This window comes from Scyliorhinus torazame, unplaced genomic scaffold (assembly GCF_047496885.1).
Source record: "Scyliorhinus torazame isolate Kashiwa2021f unplaced genomic scaffold, sScyTor2.1 scaffold_1656, whole genome shotgun sequence".
In the NCBI taxonomy this organism is placed as follows: domain Eukaryota; kingdom Metazoa; phylum Chordata; class Chondrichthyes; order Carcharhiniformes; family Scyliorhinidae; genus Scyliorhinus; species Scyliorhinus torazame.
Genome location: NW_027309383.1, coordinates 1 through 12,500, shown reverse-complemented (window position 1 = coordinate 12,500; position 12,500 = coordinate 1). Strand labels below are relative to the sequence as shown.

The window sequence follows — 12,500 nt, the reverse complement described above, 5'->3', positions numbered from 1 at the left end:
GAGGGGAGGGCGGGGGAGGGGAGGGGAGGGGAGGGCGGGGGAGGGGAGGGCGGGGGAGGGAGGGAGGGGAGGGCGGGGGAGGGGAGGGCGGGGAGGGGAGGGGAGGGCGGGGGAGGGGAGGGGAGGGCGGGGAGGAGGGGGCGAGGGGAGGGCGGGGGAGGGGAGGGGAGGGCGGGGGAGGGGAGGGGAGGCGGGGGAGGGGAGGGGAGGGCGGAGGGGAGGGGAGGGGACGGCGGGGGAGGGGAGGGGAGGGCGGGGGAGGGGAGGGCGGGGGAGGGGAGGGGAGGGGAGGGGAGGGGAGGGGAGGGGAGGGAGGGGAGGGGAGGGGAGGGGAGGGCGGGGAGGGGAGGGTGGGGGAGGGGAGGGTGGGGGGAGGGGAGGGGAGGGCGGGGGAGGGGAGGGGGGGGGGGAGGGGAGGAGGGGGGGAGGGGGGGAGGGAGGAGGGGGGGAGGGGAGGGGGGGAGGGGAGGGCGGGGAAGGGGAGGGGAGGGGAGGGGAGGGCGGGGGAGGGGAGGGGAGGGCGGGGGAGGGGAGGGGAGGGCGGGGGAGGGGAGGGGAGGGCGGGGGAGGGGAGGGGAGGGCGGGGAGGGGAGGAGAGGGCGGGGGAGGGGAGGAGAGGGCGGGGAGGGAGGAGAGGGCGGGGGAGGGGAGGAGAGGGCGGGGAGGGAGGGGAGGGCGGGGGAGGGGAGGGGAGGGCGGGGGAGGGGAGGGGAGGGCGGGGAGGGGAGGGGAGGGCGGGGAAGGGGAGGGGAGGGCGGGGAAGGGGAGGGCGGGGAAGGGGAGGGCGGGGAGGGGAGGGGAGGGCGGGGGAGGGGAGGGGAGGGCGGGGGAGGGGAGGGGAGGGCGGGGGAGGGGAGGGGGAGGGCGGGGGAGGGGAGGAGAGGGCGGGGGAGGGGAGGAGAGGGCGGGGGAGGGAGGAGAGGGCGGGGGAGGGGAGGAGAGGGCGGGGAGGGGAGGGGAGGGCGGGGGAGGGGAGGGGAGGGCGGGGGAGGGGAGGGGAGGGCGGGGAGGGGAGGGGAGGGCGGGGAAGGGGGAGGGCGGGGAAGGGGAGGGGAGGGCGGGGAAGGGGAGGGGAGGGCGGGGAAGGGGAGGGGAGGGCGGGGAAGGGGAGGGAGGGCGGGGAAGGGGAGGGGAGGGGCGGGGAAGGGGAGGGGAGGGCGGGGAAGGGGCGGGGAAGGGGAGGGGAGGGCGGGAAGGGGAGGGCGGGGAGGGGAGGGCGGGGGAGGGGGGGGGAGGGGAGGGGAGGGCGGGGGAGGGGAGGGGAGGGCGGGGAGGGGAGGGCGGGGGAGGGGAGGGCGGGGGAGGGGAGGGCGGGGAGGGGAGGGCGGGGGAGGGGAGGGGAGGGCGGGGGAGGGGGAGGGGAGGGCGGGGAGGGGGAGGGAAGGCGGGGAGGGGGAGGGGAGGGCGGGGGAGGGGGAGGGGAGGGCGGGGGAGGGGAGGGGAGGGCGGGGGAGGGGAGGGGAGAGGCGGGGGAGGGGAGGGCGGGGGAGTGGAGGGGAGGGCGGGGGAGGGGAGGGCGGGGGAGGGGAGGGGAGGGCGGGGGAGGGGAGGGCGGGGGAGGGGAGGGCGGGGGAGGGGAGGGCGGGGGAGGGGAGGGCGGGGGGAGGGGAGGGCGGGGAGAGGAGGGCGGGGAGGGGAGTGGAGGGCGGGGAGGGGAGGGGAGAGGAGGGCGGGGAGGGGAGAGGAGGGCGGGGAGGGGAGGGGAGAGGAGGGCGGGGAGGGGAGGGAGAGGAGGGCGGGGAGGGGAGGGGAGAGGAGGGCGGGGAGGGGAGGGGAGAGGAGGGCGGGGAGGGGAGGGGAGGGCGGGGAGGGGAGGGGAGGGCGGGGAGGGGAGGGGAGGGCGGGGCGGGGAGGGGAGGGAGGGCGGGGAGGGGAGGGCGGGGAGGGGAGGGCGCGGGAGGGGAGGGCGGGGAGGGGAGGGCGGGGAGGGCGGGGAGGGGAGGGCGGGGAGGGGAGGGAAGGCGGGGGAGGGGAGGGCGGCGGGGAGGGGAGGGCGGGGGAGGGAGGGCGGGGGAGGGAGGGGAGGGCGGGGGAGGGGAGGGCGGGGGAGGGGAGGGGAGGGCAGGGGAGGGGAGGGCGGGGTAGGGGAGGGCGGGGGAGGGGAGGGGAGGGCGGGGAAGGGGAGGGCGGGGAAGGGGAGGGGAGGGCGGGAAGGGGAGGGGAGGAGGGCGGGGAAGGGGCGGGGAAGGGGAGGGGAGGGCGGGAAGGGGAGGGCGGGGAGGGGAGGGCGGGGAGGGGAGGGCGGGGGAGGGGAGGGGAGGGCGGGGGAGGGGAGGGGAGGGCGGGGGAGGGGAGGGGAGGGCGGGGAGGGGAGGGAGGGCGGGGGAGGGGAGGGAGGAGGGCGGGGAGGGGAGGGCAGGGGAGGGGAGGGCGGGGGAGGGGAGGGGCGGGGAGGGGGAGGGGAGGGCGGGGGAGGGGAGGGGAGGGCGGGGAGGGGGAGGAGGGGGAGGGGAGGGCGGGGGAGGGGGGAGGGGGAGGGGGAGGGCGGGGGAGGGGGAGGGGAGGGCGGGGGAGGGGGAGGGGAGGGCGGGGGAGGGGAGGGCGGGGGAGGGGAGGGGAGGGCGGGGGAGGGGAGGGCGGGGGAGGGGAGGGCGGGGGAGGGCGGGGGAGTGGAGGGTGAGGGCGGGGGAGGGGAGGGCGGGGGAGGGGAGGGGAGGGCGGGGAGGGGAGGGCGGGGGAGGGGAGGGCGGGAGGAGGGGAGGGCGGGAGAGGACGGGCGGGGAGGGGAGTGGAGGGCGGGAGGGGAGGGGGAGGAGGGCGGGGAGGGGGAGGGAGGAGAGGAGGGCGGGGAGGGGAGGGGAGAGGAGGGAGGGGAGGGGAGAGGAGGGCGGGGAGGGGAGGGGAGAGGAGGGCGGGGAGGGGAGGGGAGAGGAGGGCGGGGAGGGGAGGGGAGAGGAGGGCGGGGAGGAGGGAGAGGAGGGCGGGAGGGGAGGGGAGAGGAGGGCGGGGAGGGGAGGGGAGGGCGGGGAGGGCGGGGAGGGGAGGGCGGGAGGGCGGGGAGGGGAGGGCGGGGAGGGCGGGGAGGGGAGGGCGGGGAGGGGAGGGCGGGGAGGGGAGGGCGGGGAGGGGAGGGCGGGGAGGGGAGGGGAGGGCGGGGAGGGGAGGGCGGGGAGGGGAGGGGAGGGCGGGGGAGGGGAGGGCGGGGGAGGGGAGGGCGGGGGAGGGGAGGGGAGGGCGGGGGAGGGGAGGGCGGGGGAGGGGAGGGGAGGGCGGGGGAGGGGAGGGCGGGGGAGGGGAGGGCGGGGGAGGGGAGGGGAGGGCAGGGGAGGGGAGGGCGGGGGAGGGGAGGGCGGGGAGGGGAGGGCGGGGGAGGGGAGGGCGGGGGAGGGGAGGGCGGGGGAGGGAGGGCGGGGGAGGGGAGGGCGGGGGCGGGGGAGGGGAGGGCGGGGGAGGGGAGGGGAGGGCGGGGGAGGGGAGGGGAGGGCGGGGGAGGGGAGGGGAGGGCGGGGGAGGGGAGGGCGGGGGAGGGGAGGGGAGGGCGGGGAGGGGAGGGCGGGGGAGGGGAGGGGAGGGCGGGGGAGGGAGGGGAGGGCGGGGGGAGGGGGGGCGGGGGAGGGGAGGGGAGGGTGGGGGAGGGGAGGGTGGGGGAGGGGAGGGCGGGGGAGGGGAGGGCGGGGGAGGGGAGGGGGAGGGCGGGGGAGGGGAGGGCGGGGGAGGGGAGGGGAGGGCGGGGGAGGGGGAGGGGAGGGCGGGGGAGGGGAGGGGAGGGCGGGGAGGGGAGGGGAGGGGAGGGCGGGGAGGGGAGGGGAGGGCGGGGGAGGGGAGGGGAGGACGGGGGAGGGGAGGGGAGGGCGGGGGAGGGGAGGGGAGGGCGGGGAGGGCAGGGGCGGGGAGGGCGGGGGAGGGGAGGGGAGGGGAGGCAGGGGAGGGGAGGGGAGGGCAGGGGAGGGCAGGGGAGGGGAGGGGAGGGCAGGGGAGGGGAGGGGAGGGGAGGGGAGGGGAGGGCGGGGGAGGGGAGGGTGGGGGAGGGGAGGGGAGGGTGGGGGAGGGGAGGGGAGGGCGGGGGAGGGGAGGGGAGGGCGGGGGAGGGGAGGGGAGGGAGGGGAGGGCAGGGGAGGGGAGGGGAGGGAGGGGAGGGCAGGGAGGGGAGGGGAGGGGAGGGAGGGAGGGGAGGGGAGGGAGGGGAGGGGAGGGAGGGGAGGGAGGGAGGGGAGGGGAGGGGAGGGGAGGGGAGGGGAGGGGAGGGAGGGGAGGGGAGGGCGGGGGAGGGGAGGGGAGGGCGGGGGAGGGGAGGGGGAGGGCGGGGGAGGGGAGGGCGGGGGAGGGGAGGGCAGGGGAGGGGAGGGGAGGGGAGGGCAGGGGAGGGGAGGGGAGGGCAGGGGAGGGGAGGGGAGGGCGGGGAGGGGAGGGGAGGGCGGGGGAGGGGAGGGCGTGGGAGGGGAGGGCGGCGGGGGAGCGGAGGGGAGGGGAGGGCGGGGAGGGGAGGGGAGGGCGGGGGAGGGGAGGGCGGGGGAGGGTGAGGGCGGGGAGGGGAGGGGAGGGCGGGGGAGGGGAGGGGAGGGCGGGAGAGGGGAGGGCGGGGAGGGGAGGGGAGGGCGGGGGAGGGGAGGGGAGGGCGGGGGAGGGGAGGGGAGGGCGGGGGAGGGGAGGGGAGGGCGGGGAGGGGAGGGCGGGGAGGGGAGGGCGGGGGAGGGGAGGGGAGGGCGGGGAGGGGAGGGCGGGGGAGGGGAGGGGAGGGCGGGGGAGGGGAGGGGAGGGTGGGAGGGCGGGGGAGGGGAGGGCGGGGGAGGGGAGGGGAGGGCGGGGGAGGGGGAGGGGAGGGGAGGGCGGGGGAGGGGAGGGCGGGGAGGGGAGGGGAGGGCGGGGAGGGGAGGTGGGGGAGGGGAGGGTGGGGGAGGGGAGGGCGGGGGAGGGGAGGGGAGGGCGGGGGAGGGGAGGGCGGGGGAGGGGAGGGGAGGGCGGGGGAGGGGAGGGGAGGGCGGGGGAGGGGAGGGGAGGGCGGGGGAGGGGAGGGCGGGGAGGGGCAGGGGAGGGGGAGGGGAGGGCAGGGGAGGGGAGGGGAGGGCAGGGGAGGGCAGGGGAGGGGAGGGGAGGGCAGGGGGAGGGAGGGGAGGGGAGGGGAGGGCAGGGGAGGGCAGGGGAGGGGAGGGGAAGGGGAGGGGGAGGGGAGGGGAAGGGGAGGGCGGGGGAGGGGAGGGCGGGGAGAGGAGGGCGGGGAGGGGAGTGGAGGGCGGGGAGGGGAGGGGAGAGGAGGGCGGGGAGGGGAGGGGAGAGGAGGGCGGGGAGGGGAGGGAGAGGAGGCGGGGAGGGAGGGGAGAGGAGGGCGGGGAGGGGAGGGGAGAGGAGGGCGGGGAGGGGAGGGGAGAGGAGGGCGGGGAGGGGAGAGGAGGGCGGGGAGGGGAGGGGAGGGCGGGGAGGGGAGGGGAGGGCGGGGAGGGGAGGGGAGGGCGGGGCGGGGAGGGGAGGGGAGGGCGGGGAGGGAGAGGGCGGGGAGGGGAGGGCGGGGAGGGGAGGGCGGGGAGGGGAGGGCGGGAGGGAGGGGAGGGCGGGGAGGGAGGGCGGGAGGGGAGGGGAAGGCGGGGGAGGGGAGGCGGGGGAGGGGAGGGCGGGGGAGGGGAGGGCGGGGGAGGGGAGGGCGGGGGAGGGGAGGGGAGGGCGGGGGAGGGGAGGGCGGGGGAGGGGAGGGGAGGGCAGGGGAGGGGAGGGCGGGGTAGGGGAGGGCGGGGGAGGGGAGGGGAGAGGGCGGGGAAGGGGAGGGCGGGGAAGGGGAGGGGAGGGCGGGGAAGGGGAGGGGAGGGCGGGGAAGGGGCGGGGAAGGGGAGGGGAGGGCGGGGAAGGGGAGGGCGGGGAGGGGAGGGCGGGGAGGGAGGGCGGGGAGGGGAGGGGAGGCGGGGGAGGGGAGGGGAGGGCGGGGGAGGGGAGGGGAGGGCGGGGAGGGGAGGGGAGGGCGGGGGAGGGGAGGGGAGGGCGGGGGAGGGGAGGGCAGGGGAGGGGAGGGCGGGGGAGGGGAGGGAGGGGGAGGGAGGGCGGGGGAGGGGGAGGGGAGGGCGGGGAGGGGGAGGAGGGGGAGGGGAGGGCGGGGAGGGGGAGGGGGAGGGAGGGCGGGGAGGGGGAGGGGAGGGCGGGGGAGGGGGAGGGGAGGGCGAGGGGAGGGGAGGGCGGGGGAGGGGAGGGGAGGGCGGGGGAGGGGAGGGCGGGGGAGGGGAGGGCGGGGGAGGGCGGGGAGTGGAGGGGAGGGCGGGGGAGGGGGGGCGGGGGAGGGGAGGGAGGGCGGGGGAGGGGAGGGCGGGGGAGGGGAGGGCGGGGGAGGGGAGGGCGGGGAGAGGAGGGCGGGGAGGGGAGTGGAGGGCGGGAGGGGAGGGGAGAGGAGGGCGGGGAGGGGAGGGGAGAGGAGGGCGGGGGAGGGGAGGGAGAGGAGGGAGGGGAGGGGAGAGGAGGGCGGGGAGGGGAGGGGAGAGGAGGGCGGGGAGGGGAGGGGAGAGGAGGGCGGGGAGGGGAGGGGAGAGGAGGGCGGGGAGGGGAGGGGAGAGGAGGGCGGGGAGGGGAGGGGAGAGGAGGGCGGGGAGGGGAGGGGAGGGCGGGGAGGGCGGGGAGGGGAGGGCGGGGAGGGCGGGGAGGGGAGGGCGGGGAGGGCGGGGAGGGGAGGGCGGGGGAGGGGAGGGCGGGGAGGGGAGGGCGGGAGGGGAGGGCGGGGAGGGGAGGGGAGGGCGGGGAGGGGAGGGCGGGGAGGGGAGGGGAGGGCGGGGGAGGGGAGGGCGGGGGAGGGGAGGGCGGGGGAGGGGAGGGCGGGGAGGGGAGGGCGGGGGAGGGGAGGGGAGGGCGGGGGAGGGGAGGGCGGGGGAGGGGAGGGGAGGGCGGGGGAGGGGAGGGCGGGGGAGGGAGGGCGGGGGAGGGGAGGGAGGCAGGGGAGGGGAGGCGGGAGGGGAGGGCGGGGAGGGGGAGGGCGGGGAGGGGAGGGCGGGGGAGGGGAGGGCGGGGAGGGGAGGGCGGGGAGGGGAGGGCGGGGGCGGGGGAGGGGAGGGCGGGGGAGGGGAGGGGAGGGCGGGGGAGGGCGAGGGGAGGGCGGGGGAGGGGAGGGGGAGGGGAGGCGGGGGAGGGGAGGGCGGGGGAGGGGAGGGGAGGGCGGGGGAGGGGAGAGGGCGGGGAGGGGAGGGGAGGGCGGGGAGGGGAGGGCGGGGGAGGGGAGGGGAGGGTGGGGGAGGGGAGGGTGGGGGAGGGGAGGGCGGGGGAGGGGAGGGCGGGGGAGGGAGGGGAGGGCGGGGGAGGGGAGGGCGGGGGAGGGGAGGGGAGGGCGGGGGAGGGGAGGGGAGGGCGGGGGAGGGGAGGGGAGGGCGGGGAGGGAGGGGAGGGGAGGGCGGGAGGGGAGGGGAGGGCGGGGGAGGGGAGGGGAGGACGGGGGAGGGGAGGGAGGGCGGGGGAGGGGAGGGGAGGGCGGGGAGGGCAGGGGCGGGGAGGGCGGGGGAGGGGAGGGGAGGGGAGGGCAGGGGAGGGAGGGGAGGGCAGGGGAGGGCAGGGGAGGGAGGGGAGGGCAGGGGAGGGGAGGGGAGGGGAGGGGAGGGGAGGGCGGGGGAGGGGAGGGTGGGGGAGGGGAGGGGAGGGTGGGGGAGGGGAGGGGAGGGCGGGGGAGGGGAGGGGAGGGCGGGGAGGGGAGGGGAGGGAGGGGAGGGCAGGGGAGGGGAGGGAGGGAGGGAGGGCAGGGGAGGGGAGGGGAGGGGAGGGAAGGGAGGGGAGGGAGGGGAGGGGAGGGAGGAGGGGAGGGGAGGGGAGGGGAGGGAGGGGAGGGGAGGGAGGGGAGGGGAGGGCGGGGGAGGGAGGGGAGGGCGGAGGAGGGGAGGGGAGGGCGGGGGAGGGGAGGGGAGGGCGGGGGAGGGGAGGGCGGGGGAGGGGAGGGCAGGGGAGGGGAGGGGAGGGAGGGCAGGGGAGGGGAGGGGAGGGCAGGGGAGGGAGGGGAGGGCGGGGAGGGGAGGGGAGGGCGGGGGAGGGGAGGGCGTGGGAGGGGAGGGCGGGGGGGAGCGGAGGGAGGGGAGGGCGGGGAGGGGAGGGGAGGGCGGGGAGGGGAGGGCGGGGGAGGGGAGGGCGGGGAGGGGAGGGGAGGGCGGGGGAGGGGAGGGGAGGGCGGGAGAGGGGAGGGCGGGGGAGGGGAGGGGAGGGCGGGGAGGGGAGGGGAGGGCGGGGAGGGGAGGGGAGGGCGGGGGAGGGGAGGGGAGGGCGGGGAGGGGAGGGCGGGGGAGGGGAGGGCGGGGGAGGGGAGGGGAGGGCGGGGGGGGGAGGGCGGGGAGGGGAGGGCGGGGGAGGGGAGGGCGGGGAGGGGAGGGGAGGGCGGGGGAGGGGAGGGCGGGGGAGGGGAGGGGAGGGCGGGGGAGGGGAGGGGAGGGTGGGGAGGGCGGGGGAGGGGAGGGCGGGGGAGGGGAGGGGAGGGCGGGGGAGGGGGAGGGGAGGGGAGGGCGGGGGAGGGGAGGGCGGGGAGGGGAGGGGGAGGGCGGGGAGGGGAGGGTGGGGGAGGGGAGGGCGGGGGAGGGGAGGGGAGGGCGGGGGAGGGGAGGGCGGGGGAGGGGAGGGGAGGGCGGGGGAGGGGAGGGGAGGGCGGGGGAGGGGAGGGGAGGGCGGGGGAGGGGAGGGCGGGGAGGGCAGGGGAGGGGAGGGGAGGGCAGGGGAGGGGAGGGGAGGGCAGGGGAGGGCAGGGGAGGGGAGGGGAGGGCAGGGGAGGGGAGGGGAGGGGAGGGGAGGGCAGGGGAGGGCAGGGGAGGGGAGGGGAAGGGGAGGGGGAGGGGAGGGGAAGGGGAGGGGAAGGGGAGGGGAGGGCGGGGAAGGGAGGGGAGGGCGGGGAAGGGGAGGGGAGGGCGGGGAAGGGGAGGGGAGGGCGGGGGAGGGCGGGGAGGGGAGGGGAGGGCGGGGGAGGGGAGGGCGGGGGAGGGCAGGGGAGGGGAGGGGAGGGCAGGGGAGGGGAGGGGAGGGCAGGGGAGGGGAGGGGAGGGAGGGGAGGGGAGGGGAGGGGAGGGGAGGGGAGGGAGGGGAGGGGAGGGGAGGGGAGGGGAGGGGAGGGGAGGGGAGGGGAGGGGAGGAGGGAGGGGAGGGGAGGGAGGGGAGGGAGGGGAGGGGAGGGAGGGGAGGGGAGGGGAGGGAGGGGAGGGCGGGGGGAGGGAGGGGAGGGGAGGGCGGGGGAGGGGAGGGCGGGGGAGGGGAGGGCGGGGGAGGGGAGGGCGGGGGAGGGGAGGGCGGGGGGAGGGGAGGGCGGGGGAGGGGAGGGCGGGGGAGGGGAGGGCGGGGGAAGGGAGGGCGGGGGAGGGGAGGGCGGGGGAGGGGAGGGCGGGGGAGGGGAGGGCGGGGGAGGGGAGGGGAGGGGAGGGGGGGAGGGGAGGGCGGGGGAGGGGAGGGCGGGGAGGGGGGAGGGTGGGGGAGGGGAGGGCGGGGGAGGGGAGGGGAGGGCGGGGAGGGGAGGGCGGGGGAGGGGAGGGCGGGGGAGGGGAGGGGAGGGCGGGGGAGGGGAGGGGAGGGCGGGGAGGGGAGGGGAGGGCGGGGGAGGGGAGGGCGGGGGAGGGGAGGGGAGGGCGGGGGAGGGGAGGGGAGGGCGGGGGAGGGGAGGGGAGGGCAGGGGAGGGGAGGGCGGGGGAGGGGAGGGTGGGGGAGGGGAGGGCGGGGGAGGGGAGGGCGGGGGAGGGGAGGGGAGGGAGGGGAGGGGAGGGCGGGGGAGGGGAGGGGAGGGAGGGGAGGGGAGGGCGGGGGAGGGGAGGGAGGGGAGGGCGGGGAGGGGAGGGGAGGGCGGGGAGGGCGGGGGAGGGGAGGGCGGGGAGGGGAGGGGAGGGGAGGGGAGGGGAGGGGAGGGCAGGGGAGGGGAGGGCGGGGGAGGGGAGGGGAGGGCGGGGGAGGGGAGGGGAGGGCGGGGGAGGGGAGGGGAGGGCGGGGGAGGGGAGGGCGGGGGAGGGGAGGGGAGGGCGGGGGAGGGGAGGGCGGGGGAGGGGAGGGGAGGGCGGGGAGGGCAGGGCGGGGAGGGCAGGGGAGGGCAGGGGAGGGGAGGGCAGGGGAGGGCAGGGGAGGGGAGGGCAGGGGAGGGGAGGGCAGGGGAGGGGGAGGGAGGGGAGGGAGGGGAGGGGAGGGAGGGGAGGGGAGGGGGGGAGGGAGGGGAGGGGAGGGAGGGGAGGGGAGGGAGGGGAGGGGAGGGAGGGGAGGGGAGGGGAGGGGAGGGAGGGGAGGGGAGGCCGGGGGAGGGAGGGGAGGGGAGGCCGGGGGAGGGAGGGGAGGGGAGGCCGGGGGAGGGGAGGGGAGGGGAGGGAGGGGAGGGGAGGGGAGGGGAGGGAGGGGAGGGGAGGGGAGGGAGGGGAGGGGAGGGCGGGGGAGGGGAGGGCGGGGGGGGGGAGGGGAGGGCGGGGGAGGGGAGGGGAGGGCGGGGGAGGGGAGGGCGGGGGAGGGCGAGGGCGGGGGAGGGGAGGGCGAGGGTGGGGAGGGGAGGGCGGGGGAGGGGAGGGCGGGGGAGGAGAGGGCGGGGGAGGAGAGGGGGAGGGCGGGGAGGAGAGGGGAGGGCGGGGGAGGGGAGGGCGAGGGTGGGGAGGGGAGGGCGGGGGAGGGGAGGGCGGGGGAGGGGGAGGGCGGGGGAGGGGAGGGCGGGGGAGGAGAGGGGAGGGCGGGGGAGGAGAGGGGAGGGCGGGGGAGGAGAGGGGAGGGCGGGGGAGGGGAGGGGAGGGCGGGGAGGGGAGGGCGGGGGAGGGGAGGGCGGGGAGGGGAGGGGAGGGCGGGGAGGGGAGGGGAGGGCGGGGGAGGGGAGGGCGGGGGAGGGGAGGGGAGGGCGGGGGAGGGGAGGGGAGGGCGGGGGAGGGGAGGGGAGGGGAGGGGAGGGGAGGGGAGGGAGGGGAGGGGAGGGGAGGGAGGGGAGGGGCCACGGCTCACCGGTGATGAAGCTGAAGAGAGACTGGATGTGTGCTCTGTCCTTGAAGTAGGATTCCAGATGACGTCGGATATCTTCTTCACCAGCTCCCTGCTGGAGACACCGCCCTTGGGAGGGTAGGCGGACCGGTCGACCGCCCCCCGGATCATGGTGGTGAACCTGGTGTGGAGGGCCCGGATCTGCAGGAGGTCCACGCGGGGGAAGCAGCAGGCGGCGGTGGGCTCCGAGCCGGCCTCCGAGGAGGCGGGAGGGGGGCCCTCGATGCTGTAGCCCGGCACGTTGATGGGGGCGACCCGGTTGACGGCCAGGAAGTGCTCGACGAAGCCGAGGACCAGGGACAGCAGGGTCAGGTCGGGGTCGTCCCTCGCCAGCTCGGAGGCAAACAGCTTCACCACCTCGTCGATGCTGCAGAGGGGGAAAAAGGCAGCCTGGGCGGACTTCAAACCCATCCTGCCAACTGCGGCCCAAGCACCTGGCACAGAACATCGACAATTAGGCAAGACAACAAACAAAGTGACAACATAACCCAGCCAGAAACGGGCGCGTGTGCGCAGGTTCCATCTTACACCCATCAGGACACACACAAGAATACCAAATTTCAAACAATCGCACCAGTTTACAGTGAAGGAGAGCGGAGCATTACATTCTGCTGCAGGCTATTCAGCCACCCCCGCGCGGCATTGCTCCTGGATAGAGACCCCGGGACAGGGAATGAGTGTAAACGAGCAGTGTAATATTCTGCTGCATATTATTCAGCCAATCCCCCGGCGGCATTGCTCCTGGATAAAGACTCCGGGACGGGGAGTGGGTGTAAACGAGCAGTGTAATATTCTGCTGCATATTATTGAGCCGACGCCCCGCGGCATTGCTCCTGGATAAAGACTCCGGGACGGGGAATGGGTGTAAACGAGCAGTGTAATATTCTGCTGCCGACCCCCCGCGGCATTGCTCCTGGATAGAGACTCCGGGACGGGAGTGGGTGTAAACGAGCAGTGTAATATTCTGCTGCCTACCCCCCGCGGCATTGCTCCTGGATAGAGACTCCGGGACGAGAGTGGGTGTAAACGAGCAGTGTAATATTCTGCTGCAGACCATTGAGCCGCCCCCCCGCGGCATTGCTCCTGGATAGAGACTCCGGGACGGGGAATGGGTGTAAACGAGCATTGTAATATTCTGCTGCCGACCCCCCGCGGCATTGCTCCTGGATAGAGACTCCGGGACGGGGAATGGGTGGAAACGAGCAGTGTAATATTCTGCTGCCGACCCCCCGCGGCATTGCTCCTGGATAAAGACTCCGGGATGGGGAATGGGTGTAAACGAGCAGTGTAATATTCTGCTGCATATTATTCAGCCGCCCCCCCCCGCGGCATTGCTCCTGTATAAAGACTCCGGGACGGGGAATGGGTGTAAACGAGCAGTGTAATATTCTGCTGCATATTATTGAGCCGACCCCCCCGCGGCATTGCTCCTGGATAGAGACTCCGGGACGGGAGTGGGTGTAAACGAGCAGTGTAATATTCTGCTGCATATTATTGAGCCGACCCCCCGCGGCATTGCTCCTGGATAGAGACTCCGGGGCGGAGAATGGGTGTAAACGAGCAGTGTAATATTCTGCTGCATATTATTGAGCCGACCCCCCGCGGCATTGCTCCTGGATAGAGACTCCGGGACGGGGAATGGT

The 12,500-nt window shown here is 79.8% G+C and overlaps 1 protein-coding gene across 1 annotated transcript in view; it reads right to left on the bottom strand.

The window, feature by feature from the left end:
- LOC140407617 (menin-like) overlaps positions 1-11,289 on the bottom strand; it is a gene marked incomplete at its 3' end in the record, with an annotated part of 36,369 nt that extends 25,080 nt beyond the window's left edge. The window contains 2 exon segments of the mRNA XM_072494964.1: positions 10,822-10,872; positions 10,875-11,289. Coding sequence (XP_072351065.1) covers positions 10,822-10,872; positions 10,875-11,268 — 445 coding nt within the window.
- Between the last annotated feature and the right edge of the window lie 1,211 nt (positions 11,290-12,500).